This window comes from Amphibalanus amphitrite, unplaced genomic scaffold (assembly GCF_019059575.1).
Source record: "Amphibalanus amphitrite isolate SeventyFive unplaced genomic scaffold, NRLGWU_Aamphi_draft 000761F_arrow, whole genome shotgun sequence".
Lineage (NCBI taxonomy): Eukaryota > Metazoa > Arthropoda > Thecostraca > Balanomorpha > Balanidae > Amphibalanus > Amphibalanus amphitrite.
The window spans coordinates 189532-210397 of NW_024882255.1; the positions used below are offsets into that span (position 1 = coordinate 189532).

The 20866-nt window shown below is 53.3% G+C and overlaps 4 protein-coding genes across 5 annotated transcripts in view; 3 read left to right on the top strand and 1 right to left on the bottom strand.

Annotated features, from left to right (window-relative positions):
- The first annotated feature begins 306 nt into the window (after window positions 1–306).
- Window positions 307–3174, top strand: LOC122365758 (vegetative cell wall protein gp1-like). The gene is made up of 2 exons (XM_043337248.1): window positions 307–909; window positions 2476–3174. Exons 1-2 carry the CDS (start codon window positions 762–764, stop codon window positions 2952–2954), a joined length of 627 nt encoding a protein of 208 aa, XP_043193183.1. The 5' UTR covers window positions 307–761; the 3' UTR covers window positions 2955–3174.
- LOC122365757 (myeloid differentiation primary response protein MyD88-like) lies at window positions 3074–13944 on the bottom strand. 2 transcript variants are annotated; one of them, XM_043337247.1, is made up of 8 exons: window positions 13805–13944; window positions 11083–11201; window positions 10171–10355; window positions 9531–9635; window positions 8647–8771; window positions 6199–6367; window positions 5709–5871; window positions 3074–3310 (listed from the first exon to the last, which is right to left on the bottom strand). In XM_043337247.1, the coding sequence occupies exons 2-8, from the start codon at window positions 11199–11201 to the stop codon at window positions 3259–3261; spliced, it is 918 nt and encodes a 305-aa protein (XP_043193182.1). In that variant the 5' UTR covers window positions 13805–13944; the 3' UTR covers window positions 3074–3258. The 2 variants fall into 2 exon arrangements, with proteins under 2 accessions (XP_043193182.1, XP_043193181.1); XM_043337246.1 differs by having other exon boundaries at window positions 3074–4599; window positions 13805–13934.
- A 319-nt stretch (window positions 13945–14263) lies between these two features.
- On the top strand, window positions 14264–18741 carry LOC122365759 (SREBP regulating gene protein-like). Its single transcript, XM_043337249.1, has 4 exons — window positions 14264–14781; window positions 15627–15804; window positions 17122–17273; window positions 17621–18741. Exons 1-4 carry the CDS (start codon window positions 14668–14670, stop codon window positions 17822–17824), a joined length of 648 nt encoding a protein of 215 aa, XP_043193184.1. The 5' UTR covers window positions 14264–14667; the 3' UTR covers window positions 17825–18741.
- A 1885-nt stretch (window positions 18742–20626) lies between these two features.
- LOC122365761 overlaps window positions 20627–20866 on the top strand; it is a 120088-nt gene continuing 119848 nt past the window's right edge. Inside the window, exon 1 of the mRNA XM_043337250.1 lies at window positions 20627–20835. Coding sequence (XP_043193185.1) covers window positions 20722–20835 — 114 coding nt within the window. The 5' untranslated portion in view covers window positions 20627–20721. The remainder of the gene's footprint in view (window positions 20836–20866) is intronic.

Below are 20866 nucleotides of genomic sequence, written 5' to 3' on the forward strand. Positions count from 1 at the left end.
ACGCTGTAGAACAGGTCCGGCAACACGACAGTCATCGCGGAGAGACTCCGCTGGGCGGCGGGGAGGGGCGCAGTCTCGGTCAAGGACAGTCACGTGACCGCCGTGACGTGATGAGACCCACCGCCCGCTCAGTGTTTTAGTGAAGGGTGTGCCCCGTTCGCGATCTGGATCGGAGCGTTATTACACGCCGGCACTCAATAGCACAGCTCAATTTATGCATGTAAAAACGCCTGCCGCAGCTGACAGACACAATGCGCAGCGCCGCCGGACATGTTCCAATGTTTTTGCTCAAATGAATTGCATGTCATGCGCACGCCGGCAATCGGGACGAGAAAGTCGATCCCGAGCTGGTCTAATTGTAATTCATTGCACGCCACGTTTCTATCAGGGGGTGTTCGGCTCGGTGGTAACGCCATCGGCGCGCGTTTGTGTGCATGTGTTGGCTACCGGCTCGCCGGTGTTGCAACGACATGCAATCAGCAGCGTGTGGCTGGCGGGGGTGTCGAAAGCAAAAGATCCCGGCCAAGTGCGGCACGAACTGGATGACCAAATTCGAGTCATTGAACTGTGGCCATTCGACGGCGGCTGCGGTTTAGCGACGGGTAAATTCAGAGCGGCTCAGCTCCTACAAATTGCCGCGTGAAGAAATATGTCGAGTGAACGCCGGCCATTATCACGATGATTGGCTATTACGTCAACTACTTTCGTTTACAAAATTATGCGTATTTCACTGAGGAATTATCCCATCGAGTAAGACAGACATGGGAAACTGGTGCGGCGGCAGCAAGCTTCAGGTCCATGTTCAGCCAAGCTTCACCTACGAGACGATTTTGGACCGGTACATCGACTCCCACCTGCCGGAGCTGATGATGAACGCAGTGCAGCTCTCTGACCATCGCTCTTCCCTCCGTGAGTCTATTTCACGTGCGCTGTGACCCGAAATCGGCACCCCGTCATTAGTCGTGAGTTAATGTCACAGTGGACGGCTTTCATGGGCCTTGCTTTAGTCGGTCACGGAACTGGAGATTGAGAGCCCTATAAAGGTAGGGGTGGAGTCGCTCAGTGTACAGGCATGGGATAAACACATACTGAGCAGATTAGTCAATCACCCCGTTCATGGGAACCGTCGTTCGGCGCTGAGTAGCGTGCTTCCTCTCGGCGTGGTTTAGCTTTACACGGGTAAACCGGGCGTTCCAAAACGTTGGGAGCGGTTCGATGCCCAAGGACGACGAATGGGCTGACCTGAACGGGCATTCACATTCCTGAATGTCCATAACAAGACAATCAACGCTCCACTTCGTCGGGGTAATCTCCGACCACCATAACTGGGTCACAGAACGGCAGGTTTTAGTGCCTGTTCATACGCTCAACATCGCATTCATATTTGGGACTCATTCATGTAAGATATTTAAACAATAATATCTTTTTTAATGCTGCAAACGGATGACAAGATGGGTCGACCCCCAATAACACTAAACGCGGAACGGTTATCGACATTAGAGGCACCCTCATACAAATTCAGATGAATTATTTGGAAATTGGAATGGCCGACTATCAAACACCAGCCACTGCGCGTGTTATATACTTATGCAGCAATGTAGTCTCCCTGTTATGCGTTAGAAGCAAGTATCTTTCTCTCAGGATGAGCTCGCTGTGCCGCTTAGTGCCCTACGATGCAGGATACGATCGCAGAGGCAAACTGAAACGATAGTCGGCGGCATGGACAACATCAATGTCGTTCGCGACTAAAAATATCAATACTTATCAAACAATTTCAAGAACGTATAACAACACCAGTCAGCAAACATAGGTACTTCAATTACCGGCGTAAATTGCCTCTGGGTACACCGGTAAAAAAAAAGTTGAGAGGCTTAGGTCCGGCTGATAAGCATCAAACCCATCGAACTGAATAATGTTTTCACCGTAGAACAAAAGAAACACTCGACAGGACAAACAAAATGCACTGCAGTCTAAACCAGAGGTACGACACGCCGGCAGCCCTTCCATTCTGTACAGCTATGAATCTGCCAGTAAGGCGTCTTCACCCCGTTGATGAACCATTTCCGTCACTCAGTCTCAGACTGACAGAGCTGCCCCGCGGCGGGACGAGGTAGCTCCGAGACCTCTGATCAGGAGGAAGTGACAAGTCTGAGCCGGCCGACCGACCGACCCCGACGCCCTTGCTTTTTACGTCCGCCGAACACGCTAGCGGCGATCCCGACCGGCGCGCCGGGCTCGGAGCCAAGGCCTGATGACCTTGCGAAGACCAGCCACAGAGACGTGGCGTCTCATTAGAAGTGATTTATTAGTTACCCTTTCGGCACGCGTTTGCCTCATTTACACACACCAAACCAACCGGTGCGAGCCACACTCTGCGACCCCTGCCTGCCCTGGAACGAAAAATACTCCAGTAGGTCCCGCTCTGAATCCGTTCGTGCACCTTCACCTGACCTGACCCGTGCCGACCCCCGACAGCCAACTACACGTCCACGTGGGACGACCTGACCACCCAGCTGGAGACGACTCAGTTCGACCGGCGGCTCTCGATGCGAAACGAGGCGGCGCAGAAGCTGTGTCCCGAGGTGCCGCAGCCGGAGGCGCCTGCGCAGCCGTCTCGCACTGGCGACGGTCAGGTGGCGTCGCTGCCGCCGCAGCCGCCGCAGCCGCCGGCGCCCCCTCCGCCAGCGCAGCCCCAGCCGGCGCCGGCCCTGTCCAAGGACTCCAAGGAGTCTGCCGGCAAGGTGCTGTCGACGCCGGGCTCGACGGTGCGTGCGACGCTCTCCTCCAAGCCGTCGCTGCCGCCGATCGCCCAGCGCTCGTCACAGGTACGACGGGTGGCCGAGCAGCCGCCCAAGCCGCGCTCCACGGAGCCGCCGAGAGACGAGCAGCCGGAGCCGCAGGCCGCCCCGTCCCGCTCCACCACGGCCGGACAGGACGTGCTGCCGGCTATCTGAACGCGGCATAATAGGTGACCAACACTAGTCAGTAACAGACCGAGACGGACAATCCAACAGCTCAGCGTCCCTGGCTTTATAGTCTACAGGTTTGTCTCCACTAAAGGAAAAAGACAGGGTAGAAAAGTCGATATATTTAAATATCTTTCAGCTTGCAACGCACATTTAAATATCCTTCAGCTTGTAACGCACGTGCAAATACAGCGAATTACCAACAGCACCATCATCTTGTGTCATAGTTTCTCTGTAAATCACAGACAGCCCGCTTCGGAGGCAAGGCTCGCTCCGGTCCCTTCGTTCCCAGTCACCTCACTGAGAGCAGCAGCTCCCACACTCTCCACCAGGCCTTCCAACATCTGCCGGCATACAGCAGGGGCCGGCAAGGCACCCGGTCAGTGCCGGCAGGCGACCGAGCGCTAACAACGTTCAACAGTCCAGGCCACGCGGTGTTGTGCTCAATTCCCTGACTAGACCTCGTGTACCGCGCTGGTCTCCCACTGTGATACCTCCGATACTGCGTCCTGGCAAGGGAGCCGTGCGTTGCCCTGACACCACAGTGAGGCGGTATCACTCGGCGACCAAAGGGGGACAGGATTCGCCACAGCTCGTTTTAGAGCAGTCACCCGCGCGGACTGGGGTGACATCCACCCGGGGTATACCCGCACACTACCCGCGCTCAGCAATATATACGCACACCTTAAACACACGTAAACATACACATACAGCCACCCGTCAGCACGCAAAGGAAGCACAAGGCCCGTCCGGCGGGTCACCACAGTCCCTCCCGCACTCCTGCCACCTGGCGGCAGCGCCTCGCATCACAAACAGACACCGCTCGAGTCTGTACCGGGTGTAAACATGACCAAAGTGAGCACCGAGCGCACGTAAAGCACAGCTGGTGACTGACATGTAGGAAGTCACAGCTATCTCTGAACTATTTCTCTATGATATGGAAGTACAGGTTACCTGCATGACACCCCATTGAAAATTGTGACATAAGTACTAAGTGACTCATGGAATTGGAGCTGCTATCCGTTTTATAGCAGAGTTTCTGAAGTACATATATCGAAACAAAGAACCACAAAGCACCAGTCTCCAATGGACAGTAAAAAGTAGAAGTAGATACAGCATGAACACATCAATAAGTCCCCAAATCCCCATATTGTATACCTAACTATTATACTTACCTAACACTACACTTCGTTTCAAGGCAAAGACAGAACACTTCACGCGCCACAATCATCACACTGCTAGCAGGGCTTCTTTCTTCTTCTTCTCAGCCTTAGCCTTGTGTTTGCCGTTCTTGTGCTTGTCCTTGCCATGGTTGAACAGTTTGCCGAGCTGGCCGCGCCGCTGCTGATCCGTCTCGGCGGTGGGCTCCGACTCCGGCGTGGTGGGGGCGCCCTCGGTGCCGCTCTCTGAGCCGCGCGAGCGCCCCCTGGTCGGCAGCAGACGCCGCAGGAAGCCCCGACTGGCGGACCGCGGCTGCGCCTCGGCCGCCGCTGGCTTCTCGGGCGGCTCGCAGGCGGCCGGCACGGGGGTGCGCGGCACGGCCAGGGCGCCCGAGGTCGAGTTACAGCGCGCCTTGGACTGAGCGGCGGCCGCTGGTGCCGGCCGACTCTCTGAGACTGACGACGAGATGGACCTGCGGCGGGGGCCGGTGGCAGTGACTGTACCACGGAAACCGACCCGTGGTGGAGAGGATGGCTAAATGAGGCGACAAAAGGCACCGATCCAGAAGACGGAGAGGAACGCCGAAGGAAGCATCAATAGGCACCGACCCAAACGCCAGAAAGGAGGAACGAATGAGGCGACTGGACCCTTGGCATCTACACAGGGGACCGAGCTTTACCATAGTCACCAACACAGCGGACGGAGGCGGCAACTGAATGAGGAGCGGAAAAGTTTGACGGCTGAAGGAGGCGGCGGTACCACATGATTGCTGAAGGACATGGCGGTGCCATACGATTGCTGAAGGAGGCAACGGTACCTACTGATAAATGGAAACGCCAGAATGTCGCAGACGCAGTACCTCCCGGCACCGAACAAAAGGAGTTATGTTATGTTCCGTCTGACTGATAAAGGAGGCGGCAGCCAATAAGACATCAATCCGGAAGAGTATTCAATATGACGGCTGAAGGAGACGGCGAAAAAAATACCGACCTCGAGGACGGATATGACGGTGGGAAAAGGCGCCGATGCACGTTGATGCCTACCATGAGCAAAGCCTTATGATGGAAATGATGACATCATGAGGCGGCAATATCAGAGTTACAGACGAAGAGAATATGACCCTTTTGGCCAAAAGAGGTGATGACCAAGGCGAGCATTGCTAGGGATATATTTATAAGGACTCCCAACAGGATATAAATATATTGCCCACTACGCATGCGTGGCGCTACATGACAAAACAATACTGATTGTGTTCTTAGTTCAATGCTACTATTCTTTTTTATAGTTCGACATGCCGCCCGATATGCTGCCTACGTAAGCTCTAGACACTAATGCTCGCACGAAGTCATGTCCACTGGAATTTTAACAAAAAAAAAAAAAAACAATGCCACTTTGAGCGCCAGTCAGCTGTGAGCTGAGCGTTATGGCCGTCCCAAACGCAGTCCGTTGGAGTTAAGTCCTACAAGAATTACTGAAATCGGTTCAAGCCCGGAAGGTGTCATGTAGCTTCATGTGCCAGTATAACGGTGTAGTATGTATGTCAAGCCCCGCAGCAGGTGTCAGTCCGACGCCGGCACTCACCTGACGCGGGTGGCCATGGCCACTTTGAGCGTGTCGTACATCTTCTCCCAGGGATCCATCAGGCCGATCCCGCGGGTGAAGTCGAGCCGCGAGCAGTACATCAGGTACGAGGGCAGCGTGCACTTTTGGTACACGCACGGAAGCAGCATCCGACCCCGCTTGTCTGCGGGTAACAACACATATTTAGATACAGAAACTGGAGTCATGGGGTGAATTTCATTGTTTCGAAAAAAAACATGCATAATGCATATACCTTAAATAAACACCTTGTAGGAAAAACTGCATTGTTTAAGGGATTCGATCTCGCCCGAATTCCCGCATAGCACAACATATATTGGCCAATGATAACCTTCTGAGTTTCTGAACCAGTAACAAAAAGGATATTCGGGGAATTTGTCCTTTCTCCGCTAATCATATCGATCCTCAAGTCCGGTAAAGTCATCTGATATGCATAAGACGCGAATACCACCCACTCCAGCCAGCCACTCACCGAGTCCGAGCGCCTGTGCGAACATGGCCAGGAACTTGTTGACGGCCGACTCGAGGAAGCGGGGCGAGAGGACGGCCAGCACGCGGTGGCAGCGCGTCTCCATCAGCCGGATGATGCCCTGGTGCTCGAACGTCACCCCGGGCAGCAGGTGGCGCTCCTTGTCACACAGCTGCCGGAGCGGTGGAGGTGGCAGTTAACCCGCGCCCCGTAGGGCTACCGGCGGACCCTACCACCCGTAGGGGGGGGGGGGGCCGTTTCGGCCCCCCCCCCTAAGATCTCGGAAAGTTACCGGCCGATTTTCAAAATTCAAACGGCGTTCGATAGCCCCACCCGGGAACTACCTTGTGACCAAATTTCATTGACCTAGGTCAAACCGATGACGTCACAGGTCAGGTCAAAGGTCAGATTTTCACCGTTCACAGGCAATTCAAGAAATGTGCTGTGAAAGCGAGTAAATTGGTAATTTATTGAAAACCATCGATGGTACATTGTTCGTCAAACACATACTTTGCTATCTGAGGTCACTGATACCAGGTCAGGTCACAGCGAGGTCAGGTCACCGGGGGTCACAATATGAATGTGTCGTGTGATACATGTTTTATGGTCCATTTTACATGACAAATGCGATTATGTGGGTTAGGCAGCCTTTGGGGCCAGCCTAGGTCACGTTTTGGTGAAGGTCAGGTCAAGGTCAGGTCAAATTAGGTCAAATTTCAAAGTTGATATTTTTGCATAAAATGGGCATCAATTCGATGCAGCTCGTCACGGGGAGTCTAATGGTGGTCTTCGTTTTGCTCTACGAGTTCTAGAATTGCCAAAAATTGAGTTTGAAAATTTGACGTCATCATTTTTGAACAGTTTTTTCGCTATAACTTGGCCAAAAAACGAGGTATCGATCTGAAATTTGGTATGTAGATAGAAGACGGTAGGCACTATCACATATATTCCGGTTTTTTTCGAAACTCAAAAAACTTTTTGGATTTTTTGGCGAATATATCCAAAAAAATGCTTTTTTGATTTTTGGGGGCCAAAACTCAAAAATTTCAAAAATTCGAGATAGCAGTCTTGTAGCCCTGTCAATTCTACACCTTTTATGTCTTGATCATTTTTCTGTATCTTCAAAGCTGTAGTCCTGACAGGTCTTCTCGCGAAGGTCTTTTTTCGGTCGAAAATGACAGAACATGACGTCACTCTGACGTCATTTGTGGCCAACCTATCATAGCCTCTGGAAAAATTTTTGGTCACAATGTGTAAAATTGATGCCCGGAGGGGTCCTGAAAGTTTGGTGGCGATATCTCCAGCCGTTTAGGAGATATCGACCGAAAAGGACAGGGGGGGCCGTTTCGGCCCCCCCCCTACGGGGCGCGGGTTAACGGCGGGCTGGCGGAGCACCCATCAGCGGGGAGCTTTGACAGGCATCGGTCCTGTAGCTCAGTTGGTGAGCGTTGCACCCCAAATAGCAAGAGCCCTGCCTCGAGTCGCTACTGTACATGCTATACGATACGAGACTCCTAGTTTGCGGTTGGTGGTCGGCCTGTCCATCCGGACGGGCTCACCCCAGTGACTCTCTAGGGTGCCTGCCCAGACCAATGTCTCCCCCTAATAATTCCTATCATCCTCCCGACTCTGAAATGGTCTCAATGGAGCGAAAGGGCCTGACCCAACAAAACACATAAAAATATGCGGTAGATGGGAGCAGCCGCAGCCAGTTAAAGTCATTTGAGTGGGACCCAGTCCAGTTTTGACGGACACGCTTAACTTTGGCGTTCTATTTTTCCGATCAGTGGTACCCGAAACTGCCCGATAGGACGGTTAGGGCCGTGGCCTAGGCAACAAGCTCTGGCTACTGAGGGCGTTGACTAAATCTACCCGTCCATTCAAATTTTCGTACTAAATTTACTGTTTTTAATCGTTCGCAGCCGCCACCCAAACATACAAATATGAGCTTACCGCTCAGAGAGACCCTTAGCCTTTTAACACACAGCCTGATTGAAGCCAGTGACAGTAAGTTGATAAACGTAACATCCCTGATAGTATGTATCAACCAGCGCATGATTGTGCGATATGGACACACCATAGCGTACCTACTTGTCGAGGCTATGACGAAGTAGGTCCGGAGCAAGCATGACTTTGACAAGCATGACTACATGACAAGCATGACAAGAAAAGAAACTGAGGAGTTGCAGTTGTGACGACTGGAGTGTCATAATCCTTACAAGACAGTTGTAAGGATTACGCAAGGAAGGCAGTCAAACGAACGACACAAGCCACACCGCAAAATCATCAAATACATATTCCGTGTATGTCCTCTTTCAACCCACTGTTCAGTGACCCACCTTAATGCCTTGGTGCTGCAACACGTCATGACCTATGACCCAGACCTCGGCCCACCTTGACGCCTCAGTGCTCCACGACTATATGACCTCTGACCTCTGACCCCTGACCCACCTTGATTCCCCTGTCCTCCATGCGTCGGACGATCTCGGCGGCAAACTCGGCGTCTCCGTCATCGTACAGCAGAAATGCGTCAAAGGTCGGCAGCGGCTGACCGTTTCGCAGACACTCGGCGTCGCCTGGAACCAGACGGGGGAGCACGTGACGAGGGGACGTGATGTAGCCATGGTGACAAAATTAGGCTGAAAATAACAGGAACCTGCGGCGTAAGCACATATGGAGTACGGAATCTAGTGTTACACCGTATTATGGACTGAGCCAGATAAATCAAGCCATACTTTCAATATATGCCCTAAGTAGGCATCCACTGTAGCATAACCAAACAAAGGGCTGGTGACAGCCGCCGCCCATGGTCAGTGTCGCCCGGTTGATAAACACTCGAGGAGTCGGTCCGAGTACGCAATCAGATTGACCAGTCACTACGAGTGCTCGACAATCAGTAAACAGAGAACAAGAGTGGCCGGGTATCAGCTATGATTACGCTGACAAACAAAATAAAATGACTGCCGACTGTTTCGTAAAGCAAACAGCTCCAATGGAAAGCATTTGATTACATAATGCAGGCTTACATAATGTAGGCTGTAGTTGTACCATGCCGAAACAACCACTCAAGGCCAAGTTAAATACGAGAATGTGGTTCAAAGAGCAGATGTAGATATTTATCGCAAATAATTATAATACTACGTCCTGAGTAATCTTACGCTAAACCCCTGACCCTTCCCTAGCCTGACAGACCCTGGCTAGGAGTCATACTACTCTGCTAACGCTGACACTATATGCCAGTCACCTGGGGCGAGGCTAGTCCACGTCTCCTTACTGACACGGAGGGTAGCTCTGACACGGCACACCTATTTCTGCTTCGGGCTCTGACTCCTTACCGACACAGAGCAGTTCCTCGTCGTCACCGGCGGAGCCGAGCGGGAGGGCGCTGCTGGTGCGTACCGAGCCCGAGAGCCGCTCCTGGTACCGAGCCACGTCCGCCGCTGTCGGTACGCGGAGGTACAACGGGGTGCAGTCACATGGGGTGAAGGTAGCGAAAGACTTGGGAAGGACTAACTGGTGACTGGGGAATTATGGAACAGGCATACAACTGGCGATTGCATATTATATCGTGGCATCCAACTGAGTACTGTGTGTGTACTGCAAGTATTCTTACACGTAACACGCATGGTGGTATGGCCCCCGATATAACTCCAGCCATAAATACCTACGTAGCAACTGACAATATCGCGAGTATCGTGCCTTACGTACCGACGATGTCCCGAGTATCACACCGTACGTACCGACAATGTCCCGAGTATCGTCCTACACGTACCGGCATTGTCCCGAGTATCGTCTTCTACGTAACGAAAACTTCCCGAGTATCGTGCTGCACATACCGACAATGTCCCGGTTATCGTCCTGCACGTGGAGACTTTATCCCGAGTATCATCATACTGCACGTACCGACAATCGATTGTCTCGAGTAACGTCCTCCACGTACCGACTACATCCCGAGTCCTAACGTCCTCCACGTACCGACTATTTCCTGGGTATCGTCCTGCACATCCAGCCGTCCGATGGCCGCCAGCGCAGTCCACAGCTGACCGACGGGCAGCGCGCGGCAGTGCTCCAGCAGGGCGGCCGCCGGACTGGCCGCACGACCCAACTGCTGCTGCCGCTCCATGTCGCAGTCCAGGCGCTGCGCCAGGCCGCGCCAGTCCCTGCAGATAGGCAGAGGCATCAGCGTAACCAGCGGGAGCAGCGTCAACATTGTTATCGAGTTGCTGCAAGATCTCATAAATCAGAGCTTATTGGAAAGGGCACAGTACAAAAAAAAAAAACAGTGCCAACAAAAATGGGGTGGTCCATCCTGCATAAGAACGTACATGAGTACTTAAAGGGACTATCCCACCTTCTAAAATGCTGTTAAAACCAGTTAAATTGTGCCCGACTTTATAGATTGGATGACCAGGAACACGGTTCTGGCATTTATTTTTAATTAAACATCTTAGGCTTCCCATATTCCAAACACAAACATTCAAATATGTGACGTCACAGCCCAAAATTACCTCCTTCCCCAGGCCACATTACTGTCATAAAGCTGATTCTTTTTACTCTGTAGGCACCACAACAAAGTTCAGACCAAGTTTTAAGCGATTTTTCAACGAACAAACCCATTTAAATCAGAATGACTAAACTAGGTGACGTCACACTAACGGTCGCTCCATGTTGAAGATAGGGCCTTGCGCAAGGCCCATTTTCAAATGAAGGGAACGAATTTCTTCAACACCAAGAGGCCGCGGGGGTTGCAACCTAGATAGATAGTGGTTTCTGAACCTCGCCGCAAACTTGGCTATCTCAACTCAAACCCCATGTTAAAGGTGGGATAGTCCCTTTAAAGTACTTAAAACATACAGGAAATATTTCAAGCTTAATGTTGTGTATTACCTAGGAAGCCCTTCATCAGAGGTGAGAATTTTCTGTCCATTGAGCATCAGCGCCAGTTTGTCCTTGGTGGGGGAGGTGAGAGCTGCTATGGGGCTCTCAGAGCTGTCCAGGTCACCCATCTGTGGAGGCAAAACAGATGGTTGGTCAGCCCATCGCACTTAACCCTCGCCCGCACATGGGGGGGGGTGGTTGCCACCCCCCCCAGGTAGTCTTTCTGCTCTGCACTCAACATTTTTAGCGCTAGAAGGCTGATTTTTGGTATAGCTGCTCCTCTATCCTTTCTTAATGTCCACTGAAAATTTCAAGTTTCTGTGATTTTTGGTTTCGGAGATATGACCTTGTTTTTCAGGTCATGTCATGACCCAAATGACCAATTCTCAACATCTTGCGATTGCCATGGGCCTTGCGAGCTTTTGACACCCTGATTTCGGCCTTTTTTGCCAGTCTTACCTCCCACCTATCATGGAACATGTTGTTCGGCGATGTACAGGGGTCAAGGTCAGGGTCAAGGTCAACCTAGGTCATCTAAGATAATTGCGTTTTAGGCAAGCTGAATTTACTTTTTTTGAACTTTTTTGACTGCATTTTTGGCAAAAGCTTCTCAGAGCATGATTTCATGTAATATGGACCCAAAAACAATCGTTGCACACATCAGTATACACACAGACACACACAGACATACAAACACATATAATTGACCTTGACCTAACTTGACCTGAAATGACCTCAGCCGCAAAATTCTGGTCGGGTAGTGTGACAAAGAGGTTCTAGCTGGCCTGGCACCAGAAAACAGCATCGTCATCGGTATTTGATAAGCAGCGCACTTGATATCCAACGGTGACCCAAAACAGCAACATTTTTTAGTTTGACCTGACCTGGAAGGTCAATGACTGACCTGAGAAGGTAAAACTGGGTATCATTGGATTCGTCTCTTCCCAAAGAATCTTTTTGGTCTTTACCGCTAAGCTCTATCTCCAACAGGAACGAAATGGCGCGGGGGGGGTGGCAACCACCCCCCCATGTGCGTTCTAGGATGGGAAAATGGCATGTGCGGGCGAGGGTTAATGAAACCTGTCAGCCATAGAAATGATAATTCACCATAGAATATAGCATGACCAGACTGGAAAACATCCACACACTACGCCGGATGCACGTGAGACCCTCATGCGCCGAAATTCGGCGCAAGCGATTTTGCGCTGAAATTACTGCGTGATTTGCGCCGAAAGTTGGAAGTCTATTTGTGCCAAATTAAGCCACTTTCACAAAAAGCACATTGCATATCTAGTTCTACCGACCAAAGCTCAGAGTGTTTAGGGTTTGAGCGTCCAAATAAGTTTATGTTTCCATGAAAATCCAGTTCCACAATATGCATAGTGCACTACAGCGTCGTGCCGTGATACAAGGGCCGAGCCGGAAGCTCTATGGCCACAAAAATCGGCGGAGCGGTGTGTTCGAGACTGGCGGGCGCCAGCGAGGGCCGGGCAGCGGAGTAGCACGTGCTTCTGGACATCAGCCTCTTCTCGGCACACGGCGCAGAGCGCCGCGGGGGACTGCTTGTCCAAGCACTGTTGGCATGCCGTGGAGCGGAGACGGCTGATTCGGTGCACGTGCTGGAGCGAGCGCCCCCAGTGGTCCGCCCTCATCTGATGCACCAAAACGGCGTCTTCCAGAGGGGTGTTCACGGGCACCGCACACTGCTGCGTGCGGTGTGTGCGGTGCGTCCAGCAGGCGTGCGGTGGACAGTCCCGACCGTGGCCAGTCCCGACCGGCCACAGCGGTCACTGTGTGCGGTGACGGAAGGCGGACGTAGGGACGCAGTGGGCGGAGCTTGGAGGCTGTGTGCGGTCCGACCGCACACAGGGCCCGTGAACAGCCCTCAGGTCCTCTCAGAGGATGGCAAGCTGCAGCGTGCTCCCGAAGAGTTGCTTGAATAGTGACTCGGACCAGGTGTTGCATCATTGACGCGAGGCCACACAATGGACCGCCCTTTTTTGCCAGGTCGTCCACGCTCTCATTCCTTCGATCCCACAGTGGGCAGAGCCTGGAACCCACTGCAAGATTACTTCACAAAATTCAGCCATGTTCAACAAGGTCTTCTAAAACTATCTCTGCACTGGGGGTGGAGGCCTCACCTCACCTGGGTGAACGCTCTACTGAATAGACTCAGGGCGGCTCAAAAGTCTGAGCACGTGAAGACCGGGGCAGGGGGCGTCAGGTCCCGAACCCTCTCCAGAGCCACCTGCAGGGTGAATCTGCACCTAGATTGACCAGCGAGCCGAAAAATTTGGTGACTGTCACTGCCATCGGCCAAAAAACTACGAGGCCACCCTGTGCTGATAAATTCAATGGACGCCATGCACTGAATTTAGCGCATGCAAAGTTATGCTGTACGCGCGCTGAAATTTTTGCAGCAATCCCATCACTACACCGGACATACTTGGCATAACGTGCTTTTTTTCCAATCTGGTGTCAGGGAACATCCTTACAGTTACAAGGGCAGTGCAGGAAGGGTGTGAGCGACTCTTGTCAATGTTGATGTTAGGCAGGTTAAAGTGGCGGCGAGTTCAATGATTCATCAGGCAGCGCAGCGCGTCAGCACATTAGAGGAGTTAGAGGGGCTCTGTAAACAAGCCGAAGCAGTATAAAAACATTAAAGGATGTAAGTCGGAAAGAAAGCACATTTGGAACAGCTGGTTGTGTCAAGTAAGTTTATTATTGCTACCTTTCGTGGCTCTCTCCTTCTTCACTTCAAGTAAAATAAGGAAAAACTCGGATAATTCACGACACTCCTTTGCTATGAAGAAAGTCAATCAAACAAAATTCAGCGTGTTCTTGCCGGAGGATTACAACAATGCAGGGTATATAGAGACCAATAGAGGCCCACTTTAAGAGAAAAATATTTTGCATCTCATCCGCGCAACCTCCACCAGAACACGTTTTCACGAAACAAATGCGCTAGATATGCCTACACTTTCCAAGCTTTTTTTCGTATCTTATGTCAAATTACAAAAAAAAATTAAGAAATTATCTTTAATTAGCAGCATATTATTAAAGTCATAAATTTATATTTAGTATATTTGAATCTATCATTGACAAAAATTAAGCATTTGCAAAAACAAATGCTTTAAAATATTATATGACGTCATTATTGACTAAAAACTATTTTGTGCGCCTGCAAAACAATACATCGGTCTTGAAGCGAGATTGCGCACGAAGTGGCTCTTCTCTCATCCATCACCACTCAAATTTGTTTTTATTTCAATTTTGATGTATAAGTTAAGTCAGGAGTGGTTGAGGAAGTGATAACCGGGCTCAAATACAAGAATTCGTGGCGACCCGTAAGCAAGCATAACCTTGAGCTTGTTCGTCGTTGGAGGAAGGCATACCGAATACAACCTACAACTTGGAAGAGCAAGATCAAGATACATCAACATTGACATGGGATTGAAGATGTGTTCTTGCCTCAACTTCTTTTTACCAAGCTCAACCTTTCTCAGAAATTGAAATTGAGGGCGATGCAGCAAATATTTATCTATTCCATTTCCCAAATCCACTTGTTTTCATAGATATGCAGCATACACGCTTATGATGCTTGCTTGGGTCGGACAGAAACTTTGTCGACTGCTACGAAAGCCACCTGTTCTGGCTTTTATCTTGCTGTTGTCACTAATCTATTGTTTAATGAGCTTGCTTGATCAGGTGAGTTTGTTATGTCTGCTTTTATTTTTTTATGTTTAGAAATGTGTAAGCTTCCTAATATTACGGCTATTATTTTTCAGTTTAAGTACCAATGCTATGCTAAATCAAAATGGTAGAATTGGTATGAATGACTATTGACAAGTGAGATGCATGTTGGTGCTCCCTGTTGTGATGTGTAGGTATAATGATACATAGATTTATCATTTGAATTGACATCAACTCTACAATTCAATTCAAATTGACTTTTTTGTCACTAATTTGGATTCATTTTATTGCATGAAGGTTTTTCTTTTCCTCAGATTTATACTATCTAAGAAATAACACCTATGAGTAGACTAGATCTGTCCTGTGCATATTATAGTTTCATTTTTTCCTGGTTATAACTGGTGATATGGCCTGATTGGCCTGTTTCTATGTTGTAATTGATAATTGGCTTATCATCAACCATATCTGACCTCACAAGACCAGACTATAGCAGACTGAGATATCTGTAGGCTGTGCAGACCACAGGGAATTTAGTGACCACACATCTTGTCTGTGTGACCTTGTCTTTTGCCTGTGTAATATGTTTTGTGTATGTTCAGTCTACAGGGATATGCCTGCTTAGAAGATCCATGTTTTTAGGTATTCTGGGTGTGATTTGGCCTGATTTATGTCTGAACAGAAGACCTTGAGTCTGTCCATCTCTGACCTGGCCTGGCCCTCTGCCTGTACAGACTACAGAGGGTGTGTCTGTGTATTCTATAGAGCATTGCCATTCCCAGGTTGATCCTGATGGTCCTCTGTCTGTGCAGAGAGTCCTATGTCTCTCTAGGTATGTCCTGACATTAATGACACCCTTTCAGAGGCTGCTGACCCTGTCCAGCTCAGACCCAGATGACCCGGCCGCGCGCCCTCCGATCAACCCGTCTCTGATCCTGGAGTCGGTCCGCCCGGACAGCAACACGACCGACGATCCCGGCCCGGTGGCGCTCAGCTGCCGAAACTCAGTCCAGGGCATCGAGCTCATCGCCGACGACAGAGGTGGGCGGGCGGGGAGGGGGCAGAGGTGGGCGGGCGGGAGGGAGGGGACAGAGGCGGGCGAGCGGGAAGGAGGGGACAGAGGTGGGCGGGCGGGGAGGGGACAGAGGTGGGCGAGTAGGGGACAGAGGCGGGCGGACGGTGAGGGGACAGAGGTGGGCGGGCGAGGGAGGGGACAGAGGTGGGCGGGCGGGGAGGGGGCAGAGGTGGGCGGGCGGTGAGGGGACAGAGGTGGGCGGGCGGGGGAGGGGGCAGAGGTGGGCGGGCGGTGAGTGGACAGAGGTGGGCGGGCGGGGGAGGGGGCAGAGGTGACCGGGCGGGGGGAGGGGACAGAGGTATGCGGGCGGGGAGGGGACAGAGGTGGGCGGGCGGGGAGGGGGCAGAGGTGGGCGGGCGGGAGGGAGGGGACAGAGGCGGGCGAGCGGGAAGGAGGGGACAGAGGTGGGCGGGCGGGGAGGGGACAGAGGTGGGCGAGTAGGGGACAGAGGCGGGCGGACGGTGAGGGGACAGAGGTGGGCGGGCGAGGGAGGGGACAGAGGTGGGCGGGCGGGGAGGGGGCAGAGGTGGGCGGGCGGTGAGGGGACAGAGGTGGGCGGGCGGTGAGTGGACAGAGGTGGGCGGGCGGGGGAGGGGGCAGAGGTGGGCGTGCGGGGAGGGGGCAGAGGTGGGCGAGCAAGGGTCAGAGGTGGGCGGGCAGGGGAGGGGACAGAGGCGGGCGAGCGGGAGGGAGGGGACAGAGGTTGGCGAGCGGGGGAGGGGACAGAGGTGACCGGGCGGGGGGAGGGGACAGAAGTAGGCGGACGGTGAGGGGACAGAGGTGGGCGAGCGGGAAGGAGGGGACAGAGGTGGGCGTGCGGGGAGGGGACAGAGGTTGGCGAGCGAGGGTCAGAGGTGGGTGTGGGGGACAGAGGTGGGCGAGTAGGAGTCACAGGTGGGTGTGCTGAGATCAGGGGTGGATGTGGGGGTCAGAGGGGGAGTGCGCTGAGGGCAGAGGGGGAGTTCGCTGAGGGCAGAGGTCAGAAGATACTGGTCTGGCATCAATTACACTGATGCGGTGAAATAAATTATGTTGGATTATGTTGGATACTAATGATATCGGTTGACTGTGACAGACGGAGTTGAGCAACCCAAAGATGGAGCGTTGCTCGTTCCGTCTTTAACGCGGGATTTCCTACGCGGAGCAGTCCTTTCGAAATCAACTACAGACCTTCATTTGAAGTACATAGATAGAATGTATTTCCATGACGTATCCAAGTTTCGGCCACCGTCTCCGTTGTCGCCGCGCCCCTGACCGCCCCCCCCCCCCCCCCCGCCCCCAAGGTCACGTGTGTGAACGGCGGCACCTGGTGAGCACTGGCTGCTGCGACACGGAGATACCGTCCACGCGGCGGTACCAGTGTGACTCGTGCTCGGAGCACGGCTGCTGCAGCGTCTACGAGCACTGCATCTCCTGCTGTCTCCACCCGGACAAGGTAGCCGCCGAGCGCATCCCCGGAGGGACGTACTCAGCAGTGCACATACGAGTACAGGGCAGTGCGCGAGTACAGGGCACGGGGCATGGTTCAGGATCGGGTCGAGCACGGGGCTGTTTATCGGACCGTAAATGACTCGGCTTTTGGCTTTGAGTGATGGCCTCGCCGCACTTTGTTCGCTTGTGTTTGTAATTTAATGAAGCATGACTTAACACTCGTGGTCGTAGGTATTGCTGAATTGCTGAATAGTATGTACGGTATGGTCGCACGCACACCGCACACCGCACCGCACGAGTCGTCAGGCTCGCTCGGTTGTTTTCGTCTAACCCTCCCTTCTCTGTCCGCAGAAGCCGCTGCTGCACACGGTTCTCGGTAAGGCGTCCCAGCACCGGTACAACCTGGTCTACTCGTCCGTGACGGACCAGTTCGAGCTGTGTCTGACCAAGTGCCGCACCAGCTCACTGAGTGTGCTCCACCAGAACGTCTATAGGAACGCGCGCATGAAGTTCTGCTACGGTGTGATGGCGCCGCCCCTGGACAGGACTGAGTGAGTGAGACGGGACTGAGCGACTGCCCCGGGCAGAGCGGTATCCGTGCGTCTGCCGACCGCAGGCAGAGTGATGGGGTAGGGAGGGCTGGCCGCCATCGGGCTGCTGCTGCTGAAGGTACAAATCTCGCCGACCGCTGGACGTCGTCCTACTGTGCTGAGTGGTGGAGCCCAGTGACGCCGCTGATCGCGGTCGGCTAATGAACTCCCAGAGACGGCGGCTCTGCGGTCTCTGTCCTGGTCACAACACTGTGATGCCGCGTACCCGAGCGGCGGGGACTGTCCTCCGCTGCTCTGAGGACACCCAGCGTGTGCGCGGGGTCCGCCGCCCGCTGCCGTTATGAAGTCAGTGCCGCGGGCCTCGATCGGCCTCAGCGGCCCCTCTGGTGATCGGTGCCAAAGTTTTACACGACACTCCCGGCCGCCTGCGCTGCGGGCTGGAGGAATGAATGGTGCTGGTTTTAGGTTGAAGGTTCTTTAGTCGGCTGATAATGTCTCTGGTTCGGCGCTGCAGCCTTTCTGAGTAGAACCTCAATCCTACACGATGCGCTATTGCCAGTCGTCCCACGCACCGTTACGTCGTTTTTACACGCTACTGTAGAACATTCCTTTTATTCGGCGCAAGAGCTTATTTCGTTTTGCGACACTCACCACTGGTGTGTATGTTTGTGACCAGGCGATCTGCTGGGTTAACGTGGACTACTTGCGTGTCATGTGGACACTTCTGCTATTCGCATTGTTATCAGTTATCGAGCTGCGTGCAATCTCCGTTGCGGTACTGAACGTTTTAACCTGTGACTCGAGGTGATCTGGTAGAGACAGCCCCTGCGCTGCTCAATGCCCACTGCGATAATAAACATTAGAGTATACGTCATTACTCCCATGTCCAGTGCGATAATACACATATTGATGAATCTACAACTGTGCTCATGGCGCACTTTCCGTGCCCGAGCGTGGTTAGCGTCTTGTTGGCACTCTGCCAGCAGTCGTCTGGCCCCCCTGACTAGCCGATGTGTTAGTTATGTCTGGCACTAATCAGTGATCTTGTCCCCACCGTCGGGTCAGCCAGGTGTCGCCGCTGACCTGCGCCCGCTATCTGACCTGGCATCAGCTAGTCTGTTTTCTAATCGACCCTCGTCTAGTCAGTAAGCAGGTGCATTCTGCGAGGGTCTGCGCACGCTGCGACGGTGGCCATGGCCTTGTCTGTGACCTGACTTGGACGGTCGCAGTGGTGCACAGGGTTCTCGGCTGACTGGTGCTGTGTCTCGACAGGATTGGTCGGGGCTACGGTAGCCTGACCGGTCAACTTGGAGGTGTGAGTGGCACGCACGGCGAATCGTGTCAGTGTCTGGTCGTGACCCATCAGTGCCAGTGTCGGTGTCGGACCCCGTTAGGCGCGGCGCGCGGCCGGCGATGGGCTCCTGCGGCAGTCGCCGGCCGGCCCCGGTCCTGGCCGACTCGTCCCTGCTCTCCGGTACGGCGTTGTTCCGCGCGCGGCCGCTGCCGGTGGCCTGGAGCCAGGTCCGAGTCACCGGGTACCCGCTGCACGGCCGGCCGGCGCCGCGGCGCGAGCACCAGCAGCAGCCCCCTCTGTTCGGCGTGCCGGACGGCGCCGGGGAGGGGGCGGAGGGCGGCGAGCCCCACCCGCCGGCGGACAGCGCCCACTCGGCCCGGCCCGCCCGGTCGCCGACCTTTGACGAGCTCCCCACGATGGTGCTCCAGGAGCCGTGGACGCTCCAGGATACCATCTCCCTGGAGGCGCTGCCGCCACCGACCCCTTACGTTCGCGGCATCGACCTCGACGATGACGTCAGTCTAGAGGTGCCGGACGAAACGCGGCTGGGCGGCGCGAGCGACATCTACAGTGAAGATTCACCACATCAAGTTCCGGTTACGTCCGCTGCATGACACTGCTATCTAGAGGGCCGTCACGAAGAAATTGGGAATGTGATAATCCACCATGAGATCGGCGAGAGTGGCGTTGTAAAAGTTCCAGAACACTGGATGAACTGTGTTTTGGTCACTTGCAATAATCATCAATAACTATTTGCGATATTTCAACCTTCACTTGACTTATCAACTGGAACCATGAACTGCGAGTGTTGAGCTGATTTTGTACCGGTAGCGCCTAGACAAATAGGCATTAGGCAGTAGGCACCGTTTTGGCTTTTCACCTTTGACTGTTGCAGACCTTGACATGGGCAAACTAGCTTTGACACTTGATTATGACAGCTGAGCAGAGCAGGTGACTCTCTGGAGCAGACTTTGAACCGGTCGGTCCTCGTCAAATAAACATCGTTGTAGGTACTCGCATCCAGCGCTCATTCAACCGTCCGCCTAACGTCATCCAACCGTCTACCGTAAATGCGGGCGCAAAATGGCCATTGTGGTTGGCGCGCCCTAAAGCCCTAACAAATAAACAAACAAGTAATCGTCTATTGTCAGCGACTCAGCACATCAAAAAGCCGATAACATAAACGAAGCTGATGAAGTGAAACGGCATTTGTTGCAATAAAAAACAATAATATTTATATATCTCCTTGTTATCCGGCTTTCACGATTTGTGCAATGCGGATGTTAATAGCTTTTCAGCACTTATGGAATTGAAGCCGGCCGGCCGTTCCGCTTTGAAGCTCAGTCGGCACTCGGTGCAAGTCTTCACGGCTATGCACCGTCGCTACCCAACACCGCCCCCCCCCCCCCCCTCCAGCGGTCGTCGGTGCGCCGTCGGGCGCCGCTGTTGGTGTGATTGTTTGAGCGTCGCCCAGTTACCGTCCTCGGGAGGGAGGGGCGGGTCGGCGCCCCGGGCGACTCGGCCGGGCTGTCGGCTGGCTGCGGCCGAACCGGGGAGCCGCGCGGTGGACGCCGGGTCAGGTGTGACGGACGGGATCGGGAGCAGCGATGGGGGCAGAGGCAGCGCCTGGGGCGCCGGCTCAGCCGGACGCGCTCTTCACGGAGCCGTGGATGGCCAACTGCGCCCAGCAGGTCAACTTCCCGAACCCGGCCTGTCAAAAGGTGAGCCGCCTGGCACATGCCAATTGCCAAA